Below are 26,476 nucleotides of genomic sequence, written 5' to 3'. Positions count from 1 at the left end.
CTTTTTGCATCCCCAGTTCCTAACACAGTACTTGGCATATAGTAAATGATTATAAATGCTCATTCATTCATTCTTACTATCAAAATTATTCACCATGAATTTATAAACTGTGGTCTGCTTATTGCTTGTAAGAGTATGTGTCAGCCTATTTGGGCCTGTATCTTTAACACTGAAATTACTTATAAGAGATGTATAAAATTATATCCATGCATCTTCATCTTACTGGAGTAAGGGCAGTCACCAAATATTTAATTTTGTATACTCTCTAAAGAATGAATGATGATTCTAAGCTGAAGGCTAAATTTGGTCCAAGAGCCTGAAGTATCATCTTTATTATAGTAGGGAACTTAGAAAATGGTTCTAATTTGAACTATTTCCATTTGAGTTAATTGTTAGAAGTATCAAGAGAAACCTTTTAAAATTCTTTTTCACCTTTTAATATGTGGTCTTATACATTTACCCCAAGGCCAGGTTTTTATTGAGATTCTAGAGTGATTGATAGTTTTCCCCTTTTAAAATTCCACTTGATTTTGTTACACCAAATAGATGTTTTGATCAGATGAATTATTGGCAAATTATACAGTATTTAATACTTTGAATATTCTGTTTTGTTTAGGATGGCTTCGTCGTTAGAATATTTGCAACAAGCACTGAACCTGTACTTCAACAAGAATTGCAGCTCAAACTTGCCAGAAAATGTTTACATGCCTGTGGCATCTCCTTATTTGATCTGGAGAAAGACTTGCACATCATAAGTAAGCTTGTACAATGAAAATCACTCCATTAGCTACTTTTGATTTTTAATGCTAACTTGTCTTTTAAGACACACTTTTAAATATTCATAACCCTACAGTTTGACATTTTGAAGATAATTTGAATGCCAGGAATTGGATCTGAGATTTACATGGGCATGTTGAGGGTTTTAATATGTAAGAGGTTTTTAGCACACATGTTAAAACTTGTAAGTAGCCTAGATGGCAACTAGCCCTACTCATATCAGAACAAAAATACCATCTATATTTTATTCCATAAAAATAATTTAATTTATAATATTTAACTTTATATAGTACTTACCATGTGCCAGGCACTGTGCTAAGGGTATTATTATTATTATTATTATCTCATTTAATCCTCACAATAATCTTGAAAGGTAGGTGCTATTATTATTCCCATTTTGTAGATGAGAAAACTGAGGCAAACAGAGGGTAAGCTATTTGCCCAGGGTCACATAGTTAGCAAGCATCTGAAGTTGGATTTGAACTCAGGTCTTCCTGACTCCAGGCCCAGTGCTTTATCTACTGAGCCACCTTACTTCTCCTAATTTGCTTACGATATGCCTTTTTTATTGTGTTCTTTTTCTTTGACTGAATATTTAGCAAAGCCGAGTACTTCACGAGACATCCCATTCCACTTTTGAATAGGTCAGGTTTTTAGGACATTTTCCCTGACATTAAGCTTTAAATGTTTCTCTTTTGCACGTTCTTCTTTGTACCTAATTCTTCCCAATGGAACACAATTGAATAAGTCTCGTTTTTTTCTTCATATACTTGGAGATAGCTGTTAAATTTCCCCAAATCTTCTCTCTTCCAATGGAAACATTCCAGATTTTTTCAAACATTACTTGTATGTCATGAACTTTTCTTCATCATCCTACTAGCCCTTTTAGGAATGCTTTCCAATCTATCCACATTCTAAAATGTGGCCCCAGAACTGAATACAGTCCTCCAGATCTCTGATTGGGACATGTATAGCAGGACAAGCATTTTCCAAATTTTGATCACTAAGCCTCTGTCTTAAGATTACGTTAAATACTTTACCTGCTAGATCATTCTTTGAACTTGCCTAGAATTTCCATGGCATTGTCCCATCTGTTCATCTCGACAGATCTTTTTCAAACTTGCTGCTGCCTGACTTTTCCCCATATTCCCATCTTATACTTGCAAAGTTGTTAGAATTTACATTGATCTCTATCTACTAAATTTCATCTTATAAGATCCAGCTCAGTATCTTAGCCTGCAAAATATTTTCACATCCTGACATTATAATTCAACTTTTTAGCTAAATTCAACTATTAGCTGTTTATAATCCACAAATTTGATTAGCATTTCATTCATATTTAAGTCATTGATAATAAGAATCACCATCATAGGACCAATATATTCTCTTTCCCCAATGTGGCTTTTTAAAAAAACTTTTTATTATTACCTTTACTTAGCAGTTTTAACTCATTCTGAGTTTTAGCTGTCTTGAACTATCTTAGAAGTGCTATGGCATGCATGTATATCCTTTTTTTGTTTTAACTTGGCATTGTTTCCATCTTTTATACAAATAGAAAAACAACTCAACTTCTCTGTGCCTTCAAATTGTTCTTTTTTACCCAATTACCTTTATTTATCATCATTGAAATTATTTTTCTTTTTATCTTTAGAATTTAACTCTTTAAAGCTTCCCATTTTTCTTGGTTTAATTTGTTTTTTACTTATCCTTTCAGTAAACACTGTGATGTTTATATAATTTATCCTTTCTCCAAATCTAAGGTGCATGCAGGACTATGCCTGAATTTCTTCATTTCTAATTCAGATTATTACATTGAATTGTTCCATCCTGCTTAAGAGGTGAAGTGAAAATATTTCTATACACAGTGATCTGTTTTTCTTTCTTTCTTTTTTTTTTATAATCCAGAATGGAAATTCACCTCATTGCTTCCTCTACCTTTTAATTTAATTAATTAATTAATTTAAAATAATTAATTTATTTTAATTTATCATTAAGGCAAGTCAACAAATTACATTATTAATTGCTCTGTTTTTGTCATGAAAAGTGCTCTTCCAGACATCTCTTTGACTGAAAGTCCTTGCCATTCTCCTCTCTTGCCTCCGTGCCAAACTCTGTATCTTCTCCCTAACTTCTCAGCTATTTTCTCTAGGTGTATATTCTAACTGGAACTGTTGTAGTGTATTCTTATTGATCTTACTCCAGAATCTTTCCCTTATACTTAATATTTTCAGTTCCTGAATTTCTTCACTTGAGATTCTTTTCTTATCACAAAATGCTCTATTCTCACAGTTAAATATCCTGTTCTTTTTGAACAGTTGTATACTTTAAGAGCCATATTCCGGCATTGAATCCTAATACACTAAATTTCAGTAATGACTAGAAGGTCAATTTTGTCTCTTTCTATAAGTCTATCTCTTTCATTTTTTCTGTTGTTCATACTTAAATCATTTACTCAAAGACATTTAATCCATAAGTTTTATTTACATTATTGTCTTGCTTATTTCTGGGCATTCTTTCTACATGGAAATTATTGCCTGTGGTATAGTAAGTAGAAATCTTGTTTTTATTGGGATGAGAACACAAGATAGTTAATTTAAATTCTGTCACAAGAAAAAGCTTATATGAGTTGAAAGTATAACAATTCATTACTAAAACAAATTTTGGTATCGAGATTATAGAGGCCTGCTAAGGAGATTTTTGAAGAGAATTTGATCTGGAGACTAAGGCATATAAACTTGATAATGCCTAGAAGAATTTCTTTACTTGAGTTGATTTTTGAGATTTTCACAGCCACAGAATTTTCTAATATCATTTTTAAAAAGTCTGAATGAATGAAAATCTGTCATCTATAAGTTAGCCAATATTTGAACTTAGTCACAGAATATTTATGTGGGTTTAAAGAAATCTTTGTTTTTATTCATAGGATAATTTTTCAAATAAATATCTACTTAAAAATTTCTGAAGGTGCTGAAATTTGTGTTTAGTTAAAGTAATGATTGGTGTTACAAAATGGGGTTTTCTAAAGTTAAAGTTATAGGTGGAGCTGGGTGGCTCAGTAGATTGAGAGCCAGGCCTAGAGATGGGAGGTCCTATGTTCAAATGTGGTCTCAGACACTTCATAGCTGTGTGACCCTGGGCAAGTCACTTAACCCCCATTGCCTAGCCCTTCCTGCCTTAAAACCAATACATAGTATTCTTTTTTTTTTTAATAAATAAATAAACTTGTTCAAATACATACAAGATAAGGGTTTTTTTTTAAAGCTGTTTTTAGATTTAGATAATTACGTAGCTAAAGTACAAGTACTCTAAAGGGCCTGTTTTGAGTCATGGGAAAGTTTTGACTTTTTTTTTCTACTTATGATATCTTATAAAAATGCCTTATTTACTAGAGGCAAAGGAGATCTTATGATCTTAAGTTGTTATATTATTTGTACACATATTAATTTAAAACTTTTTAACTTAAAGGTACTGGGTTTGATGAAGAGTCAGCTGTACTTGGTGCAGGACGTGAGTTTGCACTTATGAAAACTGCTAGTGGAAAGGTATAGTATTTATTTGGAAATCAACAATACAGTGACATTTAAGAAATTAATATATTTTAGAACAGTCATTGATTACTGCACTTCTTGAATTAGCAAGCATATCTTTTCAGTCTTTGTATTTCAAAATATTTCTTTTTGTTGATGACATGAAATGTAGTTCACAAAGTAACAATGATTATGCAGTTTTACAGAATGGTATTTTTTGTTTTTAAATGGTTGCTCATCATTTCTAAAACTTATTGAAATATTTTGAAATGCAAAGAATAAGTTTTTTATTTGTACTTCATGCAAAATGTGCCTATCACAAAATGCTAGATTTATGAAACTCAATAGAATTTTGTTACACTATGGCTTGTTATATATAGAGACCATGTTCCAAAGCAGATTAGTCTTTTGGATGCTGTATATAACATCCTGATCTTTGGAGAAAGCATATAATGGTGAGTCAGGAGATCTAGAGTCTGTTTTTAACTTAACAACAACATGCAGTTAAATAAATTACCTTTCTTTGCGTGTGTGTGTGTGTGTGTGTGTACACATACACATGTATATGCATAAAGTAGTGATAATAATGGACTGGTCTATCTCATGTCTTGTGCAGAAATGGATAGCTAGGATTATAGGTATACAGAAAAGAGAGATAAGGAATAAATGTTATCAAATTATAGTTCAATTTGGTAATCATTTATGGAGAGGCAGACATGATAGGTTGGAACATTATTGTTTTAATGAAAAGAACAGTGAAAACTTGGATCTTCTGAATTCTGACTTTGCTCCTTGCTGAGGAAGTATCTTAACATCTCAGCATCTGTTTCTTTTGCAAAATGAAGATCATACTAATCATCATGCTTGTTTGACAGGGTTTAAAAGAAAAGCTTATTGCAAATTGTAATTGTCCACATAAATATAAACTTAAACTCTAAAGCTTATTTTTAATAGTTTATGACACAATGAAAATAATTCTACAGATCATATATACAGATATGAAGAAAATAACATGCATTTTCATTTAGAAATATATTAAACGTTTACTTTATGCAAGTTTTATAGACAAAAGGGAAGAAACTGTAAATTTTGGTTCCTGCTCTCTTGGAATTTGCCATCTGATAATAAACTCAGTCTTTTTCATTAAGTTTTTACTACTAAGTTATTTTCCTAATTTGAAGGTACAAAGACATAAAATTCAGTTTAGTTTAATCAATTTATATTAAATACATGTCACAAGGTTGGAATTTAGGAATAAAAAGTGAGTAACAAAATTGTGCTTTTCATGGAGCATCTATTCTATTGGAGTGGGGGTATATACAGATACATAACTGCACACAGCTAAGTAAATATAAGGTGGTTTGAAAATGAAGAGAACAGTAACAAGCAGGGAGGGGAGATTACTGAGTATGTAACCCTGGGATGTGGCTTAGAGGAAGATAGAAGGGATGAGCTTTACAAAGACATGGGAATAGAAGATAGAGTGCTGATGCCTGGCATCATCTTAGTAGGCCAGTTTTACTGGAATGTGGATTGCATGAAAGAAAGTAATATAAAGTAAGTATAAGAAGGATGTGTGGGATCCAAGCTGTGGATGTTTTTAAATATCACACTAAGGAGTTTATAGTTAATGTGAGCAGAATCTAGGAAGCACCTGAATATTTTTTGCAGAGAAATGACATAGTCCTATACATTAAAGAAGATTTTGGGGGGCAGCTGGGTAGCTCAGTGGATTGAGAGCCAGGCCTAGAGATGGGAGGTCCTAGGTTCAAATCTGGCCTTAGCCACTTCCCATCTGTGTGACCCTGGGCAAGTCACTTGACCCCCATTGCCTAGCCCTTACCACTCCTCTGCCTTGGAGCCAATACATAGTATTGACTCCAAGACGGAAGGTAAGGGTTAAAAAAAAAAAAGATGATTTTGCTAGCTCTGTTGTGAGGGGAGTGACTATATATAAGGATAGGGACTGAACCACTGATTTCAGTGATATTTCAAGTGCCTATATAAGGAGATTTCCACCAATGTGGGTCAGCACCTTCTCTGTATGATAGGAGTTTCAGAGTGTTTTTCCTAGAGCACTGAGAAATTGTGGCTTACCCAGAGTCACAGAGCCAGACCTTGATCCAGATATTTTTCCTGACTGGGGCCTTCCCTTTAAATGTATCATACTGTATTTGTTTCAAAATAGGCAGACCAAAAATATTCTAAATTGATTTAAAATTTTAAAAAATCAAAATAGGCAGATCAATTGGACTTTGATGGTATTCTGTGAAAAAGGTAATGGCCTAAAGAAGGATCGAGGTCATGTGAGAGGATAGATGTAAGGGATGTTGCAAAGGTAGAAATAATAAAACCTGCAATTGATTGACTGTAGTCAATGAGATTTAAGGATTGCAGGGGAAAGGAGAAATCAGAAATGACTCTTAAAATGAAAACTTGGGTGACTAAAAAGATGAATCATGGTGTCATCAATAGAAATTGATAAATTTGTAGAGCAACATATTTATGATAGAAGATGAAGAGCTCTTTTGGTTAGGTTGAATTTGAAGGACTAATGGAGCAAGAATGTTAAGAAGATAGAATCATACATTTTGAGTTGGAAAAAAACTTTTCTATTGAAACTCCCTCATTTTACAGTTGTTGAAACTCAAACCCAGATTAGGAAAGTGATTTGCTCAACATCATGCTTGTAAGGAAAGACAGAGCTGCTCTTTGTACTCATTTCCTTTTTCCAAGTATAGGTTGTTTCACGAGTCTAAGTGCAGTTTAAGTTATTCAGACTATAACACTATTTCTTTTGCATATTTCTGTTATATTTTAAAATATATAATGCACTTCTCTCACAACAGTTTTATGAGATGGTGAGAGCATATATTATTCCTTTTTTATAGAGGAACTTTTGAAATTCAGATTAAGTCAGTTAGCCCAATATCACCTAATTAAGACTCGTCTAGCAGGTGACTCATTATAAAAAATTGTACTCAGGGACCTGAAGTCTTCATTTTTCATATATTATTCATATAGTTTGTTCTTATGAATACACACTCAAAAACACATATATTCCTTTCTCTTTAATTATCTAATAGATAATAATTTTGATTATTTTTACTTTGGATTGTTAGGGGGCTTTTTGTCTGTTTTGTGATTTTTCTTAAAAGAGAACATAAAATTTGGTTGGTGGACTTGAAAAATAATTTATAATTATTATGTAGCTTTTGTTCTATTTAAATCTCAAGAACTATTCCAAGATAATTTAATTCCTTTCTCTTAAGATATATTACACAGGCAAATACCAAAGCCTTGGAATCAAACAAGGTGGGCCATCAGCAGGAAAATGGGTTGAGCTGCCAATTACTAAATCTCCAAAGATAATTCAGTTTTCAGTGGGCCATGATGGTTCCCATGCTTTATTAGTTGCAGAAGATGGAAGTATATTCTTCACAGGATCTGCCAGTAAAGGAGAAGATGGAGAGTCAAGTAAGTTGTCTTGGTTAACTAATTTTGTTTATTAGAGAATACATGAATTCCATGAAGAATTATTAATGTGCCAAGTTTGTTGTCCCATTAGGATTATATTTGTCTTTTTATTGGTTTGTAAAATGGAAAAATTCATAATCACTACAATGCCTAAAATATCAGATGTTTAGCATGGAGGTTTGTCTTTTAAATGTGATCTCATTAAAGATGAAATATATAAATTATCTAAATAAAACATTTAGAAATAATTAAACATTTTAATAAAAATTTCTTCTACCTAATAGATATACTTCATGTCATTTATTTTTTGATAAGCTCATATTCTAAAAGTTCATACTTTTGTCTAGGTGTTAAAATATGTATAACTTTGATGTTCATCAAAAAATTATAAATGTTGATTGCATTCTATAGTGATTAGAATTTGTCTTAGGCTTCCTCAGTTGGGAGACCTCTTAATGCCTTGCCTATGTCATGAATTGGCTCTCTGACCCTGGGCAAGTGATTGACATCTGGATGCCCTAGGAAACTCTCTAAGACTTGAAGCTGCAGTGCAGGTGCTGACCTCCAGTACCCTTACTGGGGAGCTCTTTGTGCCAGAGTAATCATAGGTGCATGACCTCTCCCTGTCCATTCTAAAGTATTTATGGACATTTGCTTTGTACTCAACTCAGAATCAGAGGACCTGGATACTGATGTGACTTCCTCTTTAGTACTGCTTGAGTGAGCTTTGGCAAATCTCTTAATGTTTTTGGATCAGTTTCTTCTTCTGTAAAATGAGGGACTAGAAGATTGGTAATGGCTGTCATGTCTGGCACTTTGGGTAAGGTAGTTAACCTCTCTGCCTCAGTTTCTTCATCGTAAAATGGAGATGTTAACAACTTCTACCTTCATGGTGGTTGTGAAAAATCAAATGAAATCATATAAAGCACTTATTAGCACAGTGCCTGACATATAGTAAGCATAGTAAATACGTATTCCATTCTTTTCCCCCTTCCCTGTATATTAGCATTAGCTTTTATCATAAATGTAAAAATAAGAATGTTTTAATAAATAGTTTTAATAATATATACTTGATTTTATTTACAACATAGATTTTTTATGCATATTAACTTTAAATTACTTTATATGCTTTGTTTTCCTTTTTAAAGCTAAAAGCAGGCGACAATCCAAACCATATAAGCCTAAAAAGATCATTAAAATGGAAGGAAAAATTGTGGTGTATACAGCATGCAATAATGGAAGTAGTTCTGTCATATCTAAAGATGGAGAGCTCTACATGTTTGGGAAAGATGCCATTTATTCTGACAGTTCAAGTAAGTTAATATTTAAGTTATGTTGCACAAATACAAGGATATGCTAGTCGTAATATGAGAAAATGGCTATACAGAGCCTACTAGGAAGTGTAGTAGTTAATATAGAACTTGGAATTCAGAAGACCTGAATTCACATCCACCTCAGATTCTTATTACCTGCATTTCGCATGGGCAAATCCCTTAACTTCTGTATGCCTTCATTTTACTTGAAAATAGAGAAAATAACAGAACCTACCTCCCAGAGTTGTTGTGAGAATCAAATGCAGTAATATTTATAAAGTACTTTGAAGTATCTTAAAACCTCTTTATAAATAAACGCCATGTGTTATAATTTGTGACCCATTTTACTGTACACTGAAAATCACATTCTCTATAGTAAAGTAATATGTCATTCCTACTTTAATTTCACTCTTTAATTTTAGTCTTTCCAGATATACTATATATTTTATATTTGTAAAGTCTTCTTATAGTGAATATTTGGAGATATTCAAATACTTATTAGCTGTGTGACCCTATGTAAATTGCTTGATTTTCTTAGCCTCAGATTCCTCATCTCTACAATGAGAATAATAAAAGCACTTGCCTCCCAAGATTGTTGTGAGGGTCAAATGAAATTACACATGTAAAAGACTTTGCAAACCTTAAAGTAACATATAAAGGCTAGCAACTATTAGTGAGAAATGTCACTGATGTATAGCGTTAACTAAAGTTACCTGGTGACATGAAAATCTAAAAACTTTTGACAAGAAGGGACAGTGATAAGTGTAATATTTAATAAGTTTTGTTATCTTGGACTTCATAGATTCATAGCATTTGTAATTTGTTAACACATTGAAAAAATTGCATTTTACATATGAAAGACAGTGTTATTTCTTTGAAAGGAGCACATACAAACAATCATTTCAAAATTAGTAGTCACAATTAAGGAATAGAGTTTTATTTTTTTTAAATGAAGATACAATTTTTAATAATCATATTCTGACATTTTGCAATTCTGTTCTCTTTCTCCCCGAGGTTTACTTTCAAAGTAAAGTACTTAAATATGGAATAGTTCAATGAGGATTGCTAAGTAAAGAATTTTTATGAGGTTAGAGTAATAAAAAGACCTATGAGTTTACACTTAAAAAAAAGAAATTACAGTTATTAATGGAAAGCAGTGATGTAATTTTTATCAAATAAAAGCATTAAAACAATGAGCATGACTTCAATGGTTATTTAAAAAATAATAGCTAACATTTATGTAGTACTGTAAGGTTTATAAGGCATATGTCATGAATTATATAATTTTTTGAAAACCCTGTGAACCAGATACTATTTTTTTTTTCATTTTAGAAATGAAGGAACTGAGGCTCACAAAGTATAAGGATGTGATCATGTTTATATAGAAAGCATATGTTGGAAGCCAAATTTGAATATAGGCCTTTTCTCATTCAGTCTTAATTCAATTTTTCTAATCTGCCACAACCCACTATATTGCAAAGTATAGCCAGTGATTCATTTCAGTGCTAGACATTTAGTGTATAAATTAAGTAATAAGTGCTAGTTGTAATTTAGTGCATCAAATTGACTTAGTAATGTGAGGGTACTATAATTTTTTTGATAGTAAACTACTTTTAACAGGGCCTATGAGAAATCACTTCATTGATTTTTCATTAAGAGAAATACTTTTCTTACAATAAAATTGTGAGATTTTGTTTAATTTTGCAGTGACAAATCAAAGTCCATGAAGTAGGTAAAGCCTAGGTCCTTTGTACCAACCGAATAGTCTGTGGATCAAATATATTTTATGGTCTGCTCTACCAGTACTGAAATATTGAAGAATGCTAGTCAGTTAAGTAGTTTCATGGTCTACAAAGGAGCCAACATCCCTTACCCTTTACTTGTTTCTTACAAATTTTGTTTTTCTCAATAGGTTTGGTAACTGATTTGAAGGGCCATTTTGTAACTCAGGTAGCTATGGGGAAGGCTCATACTTGTGTCTTAATGAAGAATGGAGAAGTTTGGACATTTGGTGTAAATAACAAAGGACAGTGTGGACGAGACACGGGTTCCATGAACCAAGGAGGGAAAGGTGATTTAATATATATATATATATATACTATAAAAATTAATCTCGTGATTCTTTTGTTATCCCCATTTCAAGTAACTCCTAGATCTATCCACCTCTCTGGCTTTAGCTTTTCTCTTTTTTTAATTTTAATTTTAAAATTTTACTGTCTGTCCATAACAACTCTAAAACAGAGTTCTGCATCACCAGAAGGGGTTAAGTGGCTTGACCAGGGTCACATAGTTAGGAAGCTTCAGAGGTCAGGTTTGAACACAGGTCTTCCCAACGCCAAGCCTGGCACTCTAGCTGTTGTGCTACGTAGCTACCCTGAGCTTGTCTTATTTTCTGAACTGCACCTCAGAATTATTGGCTTCCTTGCTTAACCTATCTAACTGATATCCCATTGGCATGTTACAATCAGAATTTTTTCTTTTTAAAAAATTCTATTTTTTAAACCCTTACCTTCTGCCTTAGAATTAATACTCTATATTGGTTCCAAGACAGAAAAGCAGTAAGGGCCAGGGAATGGGGTTAAGTGACTTGCCCAGGATCACACAGCTAGGAAGTGTCCAAGATGAGATTTAAACCTAGGACCTCCAAGTCTAGGCCTGGCTCTCAATCACTTAGCTACCCAGCTGCCCCCCATAATCAATATTTTAGTCACAATACATTTCCAGGTAAATGTTTTCTCTAAACATAGCCTTTTTCCTAATTTCACTATTCCTTTCAAAGGCAATACCATTCTTTTAGTCATCCAGTTTTGCATCCTGAGAGTTATTCTTTATGAAAAAGTTAACTCAGTGCTTCTTTCTCTCTCACCCAGCATATCTAATCATTTGACAGTGTTGTCATTTCTGCCCTCACAGTACAAACTCTTGCATCCATCTACTTCCCCACATTATCCTCAGAGCTTCATCACTACTTATATGAACTACTTAAAAATAGTTTCCTATTTTGACTCTCTTCTTATCTCTTCTCCCTGCAATTCATTCCCCAAAGAGTTGCCAAAGTAAGTTTCCTAAAACACAAGTCTAAACCTGTCCCCTTTCTGATTTTTAAATATCCATGGCTCTCTTGGGGAGGATGAAGCAGAATAAGGAGGGAAAGAAAATGCATTTCAAAATGACTATTAAAAATTGTATTGACATGTTAAAAAATAGTAAAGTGAATTAAAAAAAGGGGAAAAGAAAGAAATATCTTTGGCTCTCATTTGCCTCTAAGATAAAAATCTAAACTCTTTAGTCTATCATTTAAAGCCCTTCCAGTTTTGTTACAATCCATCTTTATGAATTTCTTTCATATTACTCCAGCCAAACTAGACTATTAGCAATTGCTCTAAATAGTTAACTTTTCAGATTTCTGTTATGTATCTTAGAGATTTTTTTCCAATATAAAACTAAAGAAATTTTTGCAGGACTAATGAATATTGAAGAAACCTGGCTATATTGAATCAGTGCCATTTAAATCTCTCTCTCTCCCTCTCTCTCTCTCTCTCTCTCTCTCTCTCTCTCTCTCTCCCTCTCCCTCTCCTCTCCCTCTCCCTCTCCTCTCCCTCCCTCTCCCTCTCTCTCTCTCTCTCTCTCTCTCTCTCTCTCCTCTCCCTCTCCCTCTCCCTCTCCCTCTCCCTCTCCCTCTCCCTCTCTCTCTCTCTCTCTCTCTCTCTCTCTCCCTCTCCCTCTCCCTCTCCCTCTCCCTCTCCCTCTCCCTCTCCCTCTCCCTCTCCCTCTCCCTCTCCCTCTCCCTCTCCCTCTCCCTCTCCCTCTCTCTCTCTCTCTCTCTCTCTCTCTCTCTCTCTCTCTCTCTCTCTCTCTCTCTCTCTCTCTCTCTCTCTCTCTCTCATGTTTTATCTACCCAAGCACAGGCCACTTACTCCTTTGTTGAAACGCTTCAGGCATTTCCTCCTTCAAAGTATTTCTTTTATATGTTGCTTCCTCTCTCCTCTTCCTTTCCCTATTTTTTTTAAAGTAAAACTGTGAAAGTTTTTAGCTTTCAAGGTAGTAGTTTTCATAATTATTAGGCACATATATCTTCTTTCTTCACATATGCAAATGAATTATTATTGTGCCATTACCTACTGTGGAATATGGATTAGAAGAGAAATTAGAACCAGAGAAGCCAATTAAAAAGCTGTGTTTCTAATTCAGATAAGAAGAAATGAAAACCTGAACTAACTGATGGTTGTATGGGTAAAGGAAAGGGGCTTGAAGCTAGAGTGAGTAAAGTAGAGTCAATAAGACTTAGCAAACAATTGTCTAAAGGGAATAATGAAGAGAGAAGATTCACGTTTGACTCCCAGGCTATGAACCTGAGTGACTAGAATGATAGCAGTCCCTTAAAAATATTGTGTGTGTGTAGAAGTTTATATATATAATAGTACACATAATCTTACATATATATGTGTGTGGATACACGTATATGTGAAATTTGAATTATTATCTTTAAAACATGGAAATAAGACATATAGAAAGTTATTGATTGCTATTTCAAATAAAGGTTTTGGAATTGAAAATATGGCAACAGCAATGGATGAAGACTTGAAGAAGAACTAGATGAAAAAGATGAGAAATCCATGATGTGTCCTCCAGGGATGCATAAATGGAAACTTGAGCAGTGCATGGTTTGTACTGTCTGTGGAGACTGCACAGGCTATGGAGCCAGTTGTGTTAGTAGTGGACGTCCAGACAGAGTCCCTGGAGGGTAAGGAAATAAATTAGTATAAATAACTTACTTTTTCTTTCTTCAGCCTTTTGTAATTAATAGTAAAGCATCAAGCATATATTGTCTAGAATATATTTATTTTAAAAAGAATCCAAATATTTCGTAAAATAATGTTTATTTCTCAGCTCTAAAATTAATTTTGTTACTAAATGTTTACTGTGTTTTTATTTAAAATAATTTTGCCCTGTATTTAAGTAGTAGGGGAAATCCATTAGTGTTACTTTTTTGGTGACCCCTGATGCTGTGGGTACTGTGTCTCTCAATCAGTAGCCATCGTTACCATAGAAATTCATGACTACTTAGTCTCCCTAAGGCATCGAGGGGTTGTGATCTGTATTGTTGGAAGGAATAGCTAAAATAGTGATGTCTTGGATCTTGTAATATTAAAAAAAAAAGGAAAGAGAAGGCTCGTTGCATGAACTGAAATGAAACAACTTCGACTTTAAATAATGAAGGACATAAACCAGGGTGGTTATGATAAAACTGGAAAAAGAGTTGTTGAACAGAGAGGTGAAGCAAATAGTGGCCATTTAATGTTTGTGATTCCAGCCAAGGCAGATTTCAGATCTCAATATGGATGGTTGTGATCCTGGCCTATGAGACTTTGAATACAATATCCAAGAGAACTTTTTTTTCTTTAACTAATCCTCATGTAGAAAGGAACTCCAGAGCGGATGATGAAGAGAAAATGACATAGGATTAGAAAATTTTGCTAAAATTATAAATTTTTCACAGCATCTAATGGAATTTAAAAACTTAATCAGTAATTTAGCAGTCTAGCCTCAACCACTTACTAGTTGTATGATCCTGGACAAATCACCTTCTGTCTGTCTTAATTCCTATCTGTAAAATAGATGTAATAATAGTCCTTACGTACCAGGATTATTGTAATTATCAAATATGATAATATTTTTAAAGTGCCTAGCACAGCACCTAGCACAGTGATGGGAAACCTATGGCACAGGTACCAAAGATGGCATGCAAAGCACTCTCTTTGGTTACAAATCTTTTGTAACCCCCAAACCCCAACCCAAAGAGTTTGTTACTAGAAAGGCAGAGGGACTCAGGTGGAGCTGCTCCCTTCCCCCTCCCCACCATGCCTGATGAAATTTTTTTACATCCTGCACCCCTCTTCCCAGCAGCCCAATGGGAGCACACAGGGGGTAAAGTGGGTGGCTCACAGGAGGCAGAGGTGGAGGGGAGTAGAGTGCTCAAGCCACTTCCCGCCCCCTCTTCATACATGCCTTTCATCACCCACCTCTGTACTCAGCAGCCCAATGGGATGGGATAGCTTCCTCCCTCCCCTGTCTGGAGTAAAGTGGGGTAGAGCATGGCACAGCACTCAGTCTCTGTGGAAGGGTGGCATGGTGCTTGGTTTAGGGGTTGGGGTAGGGCCTGGCACTCCCTCTCTAAAATATTCACCATCTTTGACCTAGCATATTATAGGTGCCATATAAATATTAGCTTTTATTATCATTAATTGTACAGAAGTCTAAATTTACTAACTTTAGTGTCTCTATCAGTCTGGTCCCACATTTAGTTCATTCAACAGATAGTTCCAATTCTTCATTTTTTGACACTGGATACTTCCCAGCAAAGCAGTCTGTACCAGAATTGGCACTGCGGCTGCTGCTAACATCTTGTTTTTTTGAAGAACTACATTTTTGTCAAAATTTAATCATATAAACCACCCCTGTAAATTCTAATAGCTTTCATTTTTAATCAAATAAAAGATAAGCCAAGAATGACTTATTAATGGACAAAAATGACCAAAGAAATGTAGTTTGATCATCTTTGGTGAAAAATGTGGATGTGATATTTGTGGTTAAGATTTATTATATATGCTAATGTTTGGGTTAAGACTATTTGGTGGTATAAACTTTCAGAATAAAAATAGATTAAAGGAGAAACTGGAAAGATGAATTTTAGTTATTTCAAAAACATGTTGAAATTCTATTCATTTTTCTATAATGGTATTCTCTGTCTTAACAGGTTAAAAAATATATCAACTATGAGACAAAAAATATCAGAAACAGGTTTTCTATACTAGTTTTGTAATAAACATGAAAAATTCAGTATAATTTATTGTTCTTATTTTTATTCCTTGGAGTTAATCTTTTTTTCCTTTTTTAATTTTTTTACTCTTAGCTTGTATACTGTGTATAGGCTCCAAGGCAGAAGAATGGTAGGGATTAGGAAATGGGGGTGAAGTGACTTGCCCAGAGTCACACAGCTAAAAAATGTCTGAGTTCAGACTTGAACCCAGTATCATGTATCTCAATATATTGAGCCACCTAGTTGCCCTTGGGTGTAAAACTTTTAAGGAACTCAGTTTTGACTGAAAAACTAATATGAAACAACAAGCTGAATGAAAAGACAACTATCTTTCAGAGGGAATATTTTAGTGGCAAAGGTTTAGAAATTTTTTTCATAATTCTATGTTCTTTGGTTTTTAGTGCTTTTAGAACTTTGCTTCCAAAATTCATAAGTAGGCAGCTGTTCTTATGGAAAAGTTTTTAGTAAATGGAAACCATGTTATATTTTCACAAATAGTGAATGTAGTTTTAGACGTGATTAGCCTATGTTCCTTCACACATTTTCTTCAGCATTCTAGCCAGAATGGTCTATTTGCTGCTCTTCCCCTCTTTTCTTGTAGCTCCTTTGTTAGTGCCTTTGCATGGCTGTACCACCAAACTGAAATATTCTCCCTCCTTTCCTCCAAAGTTTAGAGCAGATACCACCCTTTGCTCCCCTTACATCTGAAATTTCCCTGGGTATATTTTGTACTTTCCTCTATACAAATTGTTTCACATTGAGAAAATAAAAGCTCCTAAAGACAGATTTGTTTTATTTTTGTCTTTTTATCTCCTACCTACCCCAGAGTTTGTCACATGCCAAGCACTTATTAGATATTGTTATTAATTAAGTAGAATTAGGGAAACTTTAATCACTCTCTTTTCAGATATTTGAAGTTTTTTAGTGGAAGAAGTACTACATTTGTAGTGGAAGATGCTACTGGCATGTTTATCTTTAGTGGTCATCAAGAGCACAGTAGTCATTTACTGAAATGGCATAGTCAGGTGTCAAACACCACTCATAAACCTAGGGTGCACTTCACGTGAATACACACAGCATTAAAGTAAAACTGGATACTCACCAAGTTCATGACTATTAAGGCATAAGCATAAGGTAACACAGGTAGCCAAGAATTTGGGTATAGTGCATATAATTTGTATTTATTCTTATTTTGGTCACCTGATACATTATAGAATCTTTAGAAACAGAGAATACTTTGTTATTGTTACATAGTACAATATAACATGTTTCTTCATTGATTAACTGAGGACAGGAAAAACATGATAATCCTCTTTAGATATTTGAAGTAGCACAGAGAAGAGATTACATTTGTGTTGCATGGAAAACTTCATAACAATTAGAGTTACTCAGAAATGAAATGGTGTGACTCGGTAGTAATCTTCCAGTCATTTGATTGGATAACCATTACTTTAGGTAGTGTTGAACCAGTGTGATCATGCAAGGAAGGTCATTGATTTTTGTTACATTAGGAATGACATGAAAGGAATGGTGTGTCAAGAAATGCTGTTAAATAATTTTGGCTCTTTATTTTAGGATCTGTGGCTGTGGTTCTGGGGAATCTGGCTGTGCAGTATGTGGCTGTTGTAAAGCCTGTGCAAGAGAATTGGATGGCCAGGAGGCAAGACAAAGAGGAATTCTTGATGCTGTGAAAGAGATGATACCTTTAGATCTCTTATTAGGTATACTATTGTTTGTTCGTATGACACATTTTATTTTCTTAACTTAGAAATTCTACACTACAATATATTATAAGTAATATACGCGTAAGTATTTTTTTAAAAGACAGCTTATAGTTAAATAAAATCAAGGAAATTGATAATATGGATTATTTCTTAAATCTTATGACACTTGTGGATACCTCTAAAATTAAATCTTTTTATTATTGAAAAAAAAGCATATATTTATGTGGAATAGTTTTCTCAGCTTTTAGTTTCTTAGGCATTTTGATCATCTCTGTGATATGTAAGTTAAACCTCTCTTATTGATAATTATCCAGCTGTCCCTGTACCTGGTGTTAACATTGAAGAACACCTTCAGTTGAGGCAAGAGGAAAAACGACAACGTGTAAACAGGAGACATAGATTGGAGGAAGGCAGAGGTAAGATTATGCAGAAAGAAATTATTTTAAAATCTGATGGTTTGCCCAAATGGACAAATTTGTTTCCAAAATCAAAATGTTTATTTAAAAGTCCTCTGAAAATTTTTAAATTTTAAAAATTCCTTACAAAACATGCTATTTCTGCCACCTCCTCAGTAAATTATAAAAAATGTGTTTACCATACAAACAGGAAATTTACCATTAGGCTGAAAATAAATATTTATTTAGCACATATAACTTTTTGGGCAACAGTCACAAGAGACATTTTTACTTCTGTGGAAAACAGCTCATTCAACTGATTAAGAAGCACTGATTTCTAGGAAGTGGACAAGCTCCATAGCCTCAAAGCATTTTAATGTAGTCTCTGTATTTCTGTATCTATCTGCCCTTGTTTCAGTACAACTTTTTTTCTGAGAAGACAGGTCTTATAGCAATTTCTATAATGATGTATATTTTTGGCTACTCCTCCAGAAACAGGCCAGGATTCAGGTGAGTGGATACATTTGCAAATTTTATTTTCAGAAATTTTTTCTCATCATTTTGGTATCTTATAACTATTTTCCTTGGTTTCAAAGTGAATCAAAGGTTTTAATTAGTTTTTTTATAGTCTTATTAAGATAGTCATAGTGTAATAATTATGAAAAGTACCAAAGTATCTTTCTGAAGGAGGATAATAATAAATCATGTTTAGTTTGGAATTTTCTTATCCATTAAATAACACTCAAAAAAATACAATTATTGAAACCAGCTTTTACAACATTTGTTGAAAAATTCGACTTATTGTTAAAGTTATATGAAACTTCCAGTGTTTCATATCATCTTAAGAAGCAATTCATAGTGACAGCTCATTTTGAAAGCAGAGAAACATTGTCTAGTTGTAGAGTTCCTAGAAATGTTTAGAAGTTGTAAAACATGTACTTGAAAGATCAAGATTATAATTTTATGGTTTTATAGTAATCAATATATTGATTAACAGATTATTATGATTAATAGTTTTCATTTCATGCAAACATCAGATTTCTTAAATGTTTAAATTCCAAAAAATGTTATGGTGACATTAAAATATATTTTTTTGCCTAATTATTCTTATAGTTCTCTAAGTGCCTGGGATACTTGTTATATATTTCAGTGATTAAAAATATTATAGTTTGAACACATATGGGAATTTTAAAATGCTATTTTAATGTTTATGCTCATTAAAAAAATCTCTAGTTTCTATGTAAGTGATATGAGCTGCACAAAAAAATACTGTAAATTGTCAGCCAATAAATTTTCTTTCCTATTCAATCTTCTACTTCAAACAAGTTAACTAATAAGATGTATTCAGAATGCAACATTCCTTTACATCATCTAATTATATATTTTCTTATTTGTGACAGTTTATAATGTGTATTATGGGCCTTCAGAGATGATTCTCATACATTCTTTTTCCATTTAAAGGTTAAATAAGCTCTCTTTATATTGTTGTATTTGATTTAGCAAATATGTACATCAGTTGTAGAAAGTTGTGTTTTTATTCTTTTAAAAATTCCTTTCTCAGTAGCCCTCAAAATTCACTTAACCGGTTATTTATAATTATTGGCAATCAACTACTCATGTATTTTATAACTAAAACTTTCTCCTTTATTTCCCCAAACTTTTATTTTAACCATTTTTGCTGAAGTTACCTAAAAAAATATTTTACATATATCTTCTATTTTTAAACATTATATGACTGTAAAACAATCTGTTTTTCCTGACTCACTAAAAAGGGAAACTGACATTTTTATTGAAAAATCAATTTGGACTAAATCATTTACCAAAATTGATGTGCCCTGTTATAATTTTCTGTTTTAAATTTATAGGGAATATAAAAAGGCTTTGATCTGAATCTTGTAGTGTAAATTGTCAAGGTATCTCTATTTGGTTAAGCATTAAAAAAGGATGATTCTTAATATCACCTTAATGTCATAATTTCCTATGATGATGATAGAAGAAATCCTTCAACTTTCCTTCTTCTCAGTTCCTTAAAGGTTCTGTATTAGAGGAAGACACTTTAGTTGAAAACAGACATTATTTAATCAACAATAGTGTGCTAGAAAATTTAGTTTTCATAGTCATTTGTCAGCTATTTAAATTGATGTCCTATTCCTTTTGAAGCCATACATGAGACTTCACATTTATCCCTTTTAGATTTTTATCTTAATAAATTCATCTCAGCTTTCTGATCTGTCAAGATACTTTGGGCCCTGACTTTGTCATCTCTACTTATCTCTCTTACCTATATATCATCTGAAAATTTAATAAACATGCTGTCTCTTCTTTATCTGTGCCATTGAAGGAAATATTCAACAACATATGGCCAAAAATACAGACGAGATCCCAGGAACTCTTCCAATTCCAATTCCAATTCCAATACCAATTCCAGGCTGAACATCATAGAACTTCATGCTAACTTTATTATTATCTTACTTTCATCTCTTTCACAATTTTTATTTTACCAACAAAAAGAGAATTCATTTTTTGGTTCATGTTCAAATTTTTCATGTTGGACAGTATCATATAAGACTGAACTACTCTGAGATCTAAAATTAACAAGAAATTTGCATAGTGAATAATATCTTGTAATGTGTAGAGAAAATAGGACAACTTAATACCTGCAAATAATATTTGAAATCCAATGTTTAATTATATAAACAATTTGATAGCATTGTTGTAGAATTTAAGTTAAATTTGAAAAAGAATTCTTGTAACCTATTATAGATGTATATTGAATCTTAATTTTAATACTTCAAGTGATCCATGATACAAACAATTCCATTTTTAGACTTGTAAATGATGAATTTTCCTCAAATATTTAAAATAATACATCCTGAATTTTAAGTATTAGGTTTTTAATTTTAAAATGTAATGAAAATGTTCAATTAAAAGGCATTTTTCTAAAAATAACTTGGTATTTTTTCCAATTTGAATAAATATATTTAGCAATTCCTTTGTTTCTATTTAAGAATTTTATTTGGAAAAATTGCTAGGTCAAACATGACTCTTTGAAATATTTATTTTATTATTTCATCAAGACATGTTAGTGGAAGCCATAATCTAAAATTCATTGTTACTGAATTTTGGATAGTTAAAAGGTTTATAGAGAGTCAGTATCCAAAATTTGAAGGTACCATATATTCCATCCTAGTCATATTACTTTTGTAGTATTGTATTTCTACATTTTAAGGATACTTTAAGAACATTGGAAAAGATTAGAAAAGGGCAGCCATGATGGTTAATGACCTTGAGGAGTTGAAGGTAGCACTGGACTTCCTAGGAAGAGTTCTACTGTTGCCATAGTACAGAGGGTAGTTATGTGCATCTGGGTAAGTCATTTAGTGTTTCATCTTTCCTAATCTGTAAAATAAGGATGTTGTAATTTATAATCTTTAAGGTCCCTTCCAACTTTAAGTCTATGATCCACTAATTAGTTAGGGAAGCTCCTGTAAGAACAGAAGTGGAATGGTTAGAGTCCATGATTAGAAAGATTAATTTTGATAAGGAGGAAGGCCATCTCTTGAGACTTGCACAAAGGTGAGGTGGTGTAAAGACAGAAAGTTAAAGATGGGAAGAAAAAAGCCTTAAGAAAGATGTCTTCAGTAAAGTAGTAGGTAAACTGATAGCCTGGGCTTGGGGTGGTTTTGGTTAAGTTTTGAAAGAGAATATTTTTGGATTTGACTAATGTATTGGTGAAGAAGAAATCTCATTTGACCAACATGTTTGAACTCAGACCTTTCAGAAGGAACTGCAGGCTACATTCTTAGTAAGTTTAAGTTTTTGCTTTGAGCAACTATTTTTGGTAAGAATAAAATTATATGTCACTTTATAGCATTTGATATATTAAAACCTGTGACATCACCTCCATAGAGTTTTTGTCATGATCAGATGAGATAAAGTAGGTGTAAAGCACTTTGCAAACTTTAAAGCAATATGTTTAGTTTTAAATTAATGTGAATAATGAATCCTGTCAAGTGATTGCATTATTTGAATTTACATTGAATATTTCCATTGGGCTGGAACCAATGACCATATTTTACCGAATTGTCATTTTAAATAGAGGGAATTTGAGTAATGGTAAATGTATGCTATCATTATTATTATTTATATTATTAGTAGGAATAGTATAAGGTAATTTGGTCTTCACCAGAGCCAAAAAGATAGTTTCTATAAGTAATAATGTCCTCCCTTTGTAGAAAAAGAAAATTAAACTCAGAGAGGCTATGTGACTTAAACATATTCAAACAGTTTTAGTGATAATATCCCCAAACTTTTCCTGGTTTTCAGGATCTGTGGTCTTAACATCATTCACCTACAGACTCACTCTCTACTTTCAGATTAAAAGTTTCATCAAAGAAATGTCTAAAAAGATAAAATTTTAAAAATAAACTATCTAAAGATCATGTATAGAAAAAGTAATGACCTAAAAAATTATTTTGTTTTAAATGCTAATAAAATGTGATTTTATCATAATTGTAGTAATAATTTATTTGAAAAATTATTTATGCCTTTCAAACATTTTATTTACATCCTGTTTCATCTGTTAAAATATGCAATTTATTCAACTATTTCCAAGACCTTTATTTTATAACTTGGTAACTCAATCTTAAAAATAATATTTGTTGCAACTAATTTAGGGTTCTGTTACATTATCATAGCAATCTTCAGAGGGCATCATCTTGTCTTTTTCTAGTGTATGTATATACAATATACCTATGTAGACAGAATAAATAACCATATAGATGTAGTAACTTCCTGATTATTATTAGTCAAAACATTTGGAAAGGTAAATGTGTTACCTACCGAAGTTGTCATTGCTGTGGCCTATTTTCCTTGTAAATGATAAGATTCTACAACTACTTTTATTTCGTGGGTGATATTGTATTATTAGCTTCAAACTTCAGCATATTACAGGGTCTTAGTGACTTATGAATAATTGAGAGATCAGCTTTACAGTTGATATGGTAACATCAATTAATTGAATTAGCTCCTTTTGAGTAGGGCTTATTTCATTATTTATATTTGTATCCCTAGCACCTAGCAGAGTTCCTTGCCTAAAGTAATTGCTTAATAAGTATTTGTTGAGTGTTTGATGAAAATGTCTTTTATTCATCTTGTGACATGCAGGTGAATACTTATGAGAGAGAGAGAGAGAGAGAGAGAGAGAGAGAGAGAGAGAGAGAGGACAGACACCACATATACACACACACGTATACATACATACATACATGTATATAGGATCTGTTCTGCACCGAGACAATGACATGTGCCTAGAAGTAAATAGAAGAGAACAGAAGATTGCATTTGCAAAAATGTGCAATGTTTTAACTATCTCATATGACTTTGAACAAAAATCCATCTAAATATTCTCTGGGTGGTGCCTTAAGTTTGCAATTCTTATTATCTTCAAAGAGTTAAAAGTTACTAGCACCTGAAGGTAATGAAGAGAACTATGGTGAATACTAATATGTAGCACCATATTTCTAGTGGTGACCTAAATGTAAGAAGTGGAATAATATGAGGGTTAGTTTATAGGAAATTTATGATCTCAAAAAAGAAAGAAAACTGATCACATGACAAAGGCAGCAAAAAATAGATGAGCACCCTAAGTATTCTCCTTGGCCACCCGCAAATTATTAAAAGACCCAGTGGAAGTACTCTTATGTGTTTAGTCGTTACTTTGTGGATATGCACAAATTGCAGTTTTATACTGAGGGAGAGAACACATCATTGAGGTCAGAAATCCAGTGAAAATACTATATTTATATATATATACACATATATATATATATATATAAATGCAAGTCTTCTTACATGCATACATACATAATTCATTCTTTGTTAATTTGGGGGTTATGTAAATATTTTTATCTTAAAAACATAGCATATATAAATCTACTATGGCATGATTGGGCTTTCAGACTACAGTATATTTGAAATATACATGATATTTTAAACTAAATGACACTAAGACTTTTGGGACACCCTACATATTTTAAATGTTTTGTATAGCTTTATCAAAATATTTTACCCATTAAAAATAAACATATACTGTGTTGGCATAGATATTGGTTACATCCTTTTATCAACAACTTCTCTTCCTTTATTTCACCTGTATAAATCTGATTATGAACTAGAATATAGAAAAAATGGGAGGGAAGCAAAAGGAAAAGAAAAAGCTCATCTTCAGGGAACCATAGCTGCTTATTATTCAATGATAGTTATTTTTCAATATATCATTCTATTTATGATATTGTCAAAGAAACTTTGTAAGTATTGGATCTGTATTCTGGACAGTGAATATTGAGGCCATTGTGGCAGTTAAAATGCTATATGGTTTTAGTGTCTAACATGAATATCATCACTTTTTGTTTTCATTTGTTTCTTTTTATTGTATTCCTACATGGTGTCCCAAAAATCTTAGTGCATTTTAAAGCTATTAACATTTTTAAGTATACTAAAACTTTTGATATACCTTATTCTTACTTTATAAATTCTTTAATAAAGTTGAGCATATTTTTAGAAAAATCTCAATAGCAATTTTAAACAGTTGATGTGCCTTCCCATTCTTGATATAGTAATGACTGTGTCACCAGCATTTATAAGTGCAGAAAATGTTACTGATATTATTAATATTATTGTCAATTTGTCTTCTCTCTAAAAGAAGGGAATAAATGAAATTTACTTTAGGAATGTAAATGATATTTTCACTAAGAATGAATCATGCACCATAACTAATTCATAAGATACATTCAAATGGGCAGACATTCCCAGAAAACTTTATTATAATTTAATGGCTTAGTAAAAATTTATGAGTTTTAGGCAATTCATTTTAAAAGTAAATTTTGTTCAAAGTATGTGCTTTATTATATTTAAATTCCATGTATATAATTTTGCATATAGGAATATTTTAGCAATGTGTATACACATACATATATATCTAGTTTCATAATTTTAAAGCATGTAATTTAGCTAATTTTTAATGAATTTAAAAATCATTTATTTAGGAATAGCAGGAGAATTGTTGGTGAGGGTGGGATTTGGAATATGTTTAAGAGGGAGGGGAAAGAATAGATTTTCTAGCCCCATAAATGAAGAGGACTCATTTTTCATACTTTTAAGTTGAATTATTTTTGTTCATTTCATTGTTTCCATTTTGTGAGCTTTTCCATGTATATGCAAAATGTTTTTCCTCAGGCCCCTTTGTATTTCCTGGTCCTATTTTTATGAACCATCGAGAACAGGCTCTAGCCAGACTCAGACCCCATCCAGCACAACTAAAGCATAAACGGGACAAGCACAAAGGTATTTGGTCTTCCTTATTGACTAGGGTGAGGCAATCACCCTGTTCCCTAGTCATTTCTTCCAGTTGACTAATTTTATTCTTGGAGATATGCACAAAACTGATTCTCCTGCTTCACTTCTGTCCTTCCTATTTAACCTGAGGAGAAAGAAAGCACATAAAATGCTAAGCTGCTCTAAAAACTTTGCAAATGTCATGTTTTCTTATTTCATGTATCAGTTTTCTTTGGTAAAGTTATTTGATCATGTGCTTTTTTTTTCCCTTCTATTTTTTTCTCCCCAAATTTCACAAAACTAAGTGGAAGTAAAGGAGATGATCACTGTTTTGGGGTTTTGTGTCTGTGTAACTCACTCTTAAGTGATTAAAGCCTGGCATTTCCCTGTCTTCATTTTTCTTATTTGCATGCTGTTTATTTGCTTCAAAATCACTAAGGTACTGATTTCTGCATATAAAAACCTCAGTAAAGTACACATATGATTTCTGTTTATATAGATGCATAAATTTATACACACGTGATATTTCTTAGTTGATTAAAGATCACTAAAACAAGACTTGTTAATGCTTAATGGGGAGAAGATACTCATTTAAATCAATATAAGTAAGTTGTTGATGTATGCAAATATATAAAGAATATATGTTTATATACAAATTTAGGTAAATAAGTTCAGTAAAATAAAGATTATAATAAAAACATGAGTCATTTTATTATGATTTTCAAATTTATTTCAACAAATCATACATATGAATGGAACAAATTTTAAAACTTATTTATGGTTTTTAAAATATCTAGATATAGTTAATGCAAAGAGAGGTATATTATTAGTTGAAAAATACTAAATAACCAGAGAACACAGGAATAAGCTAGCTTCCTTTGGTAAATATTTTTAAAAACATGCTGACAAAAGAAATAATACGTAAATATAGTAGTTTAAAGTTCCTTAAAATAGGTATTAGAATAACTAAATAACTTTGTAGGTAGTAGCCATGATGCTGGGGACAAGGTGGAAGGAGCTCCTTTATAAAAGAAAGTGGGCTGGCCCTAGAGATTGCTTACTTGTACTCTGTAGAGTTTATGGATATTCCTTGGATTATGGATGATAA

General features: G+C 32.4%; 1 protein-coding gene across 1 annotated transcript in view; it reads left to right on the top strand.

Annotated features, from left to right (window-relative positions):
- MYCBP2 (MYC binding protein 2) overlaps nucleotides 1-26,476 on the top strand; it is a 382,851-nt gene that overhangs the window by 120,789 nt on the left and 235,586 nt on the right. The window contains 10 exon segments of the mRNA XM_016425002.2: nucleotides 617-755; nucleotides 4,243-4,319; nucleotides 7,577-7,781; nucleotides 8,930-9,094; nucleotides 11,007-11,165; nucleotides 13,635-13,673; nucleotides 13,676-13,838; nucleotides 17,490-17,635; nucleotides 17,953-18,054; nucleotides 25,270-25,377. Coding sequence (XP_016280488.2) covers nucleotides 617-755; nucleotides 4,243-4,319; nucleotides 7,577-7,781; nucleotides 8,930-9,094; nucleotides 11,007-11,165; nucleotides 13,635-13,673; nucleotides 13,676-13,838; nucleotides 17,490-17,635; nucleotides 17,953-18,054; nucleotides 25,270-25,377 — 1,303 coding nt within the window.

The sequence above is a fragment of the Monodelphis domestica genome, chromosome 8, assembly GCF_027887165.1.
Source record: "Monodelphis domestica isolate mMonDom1 chromosome 8, mMonDom1.pri, whole genome shotgun sequence".
Taxonomy (NCBI): Eukaryota; Metazoa; Chordata; class Mammalia; order Didelphimorphia; family Didelphidae; genus Monodelphis; species Monodelphis domestica.
Note: the sequence above shows the minus strand (reverse complement) of the source record. Positions and strands in the feature narration are given on the sequence as shown.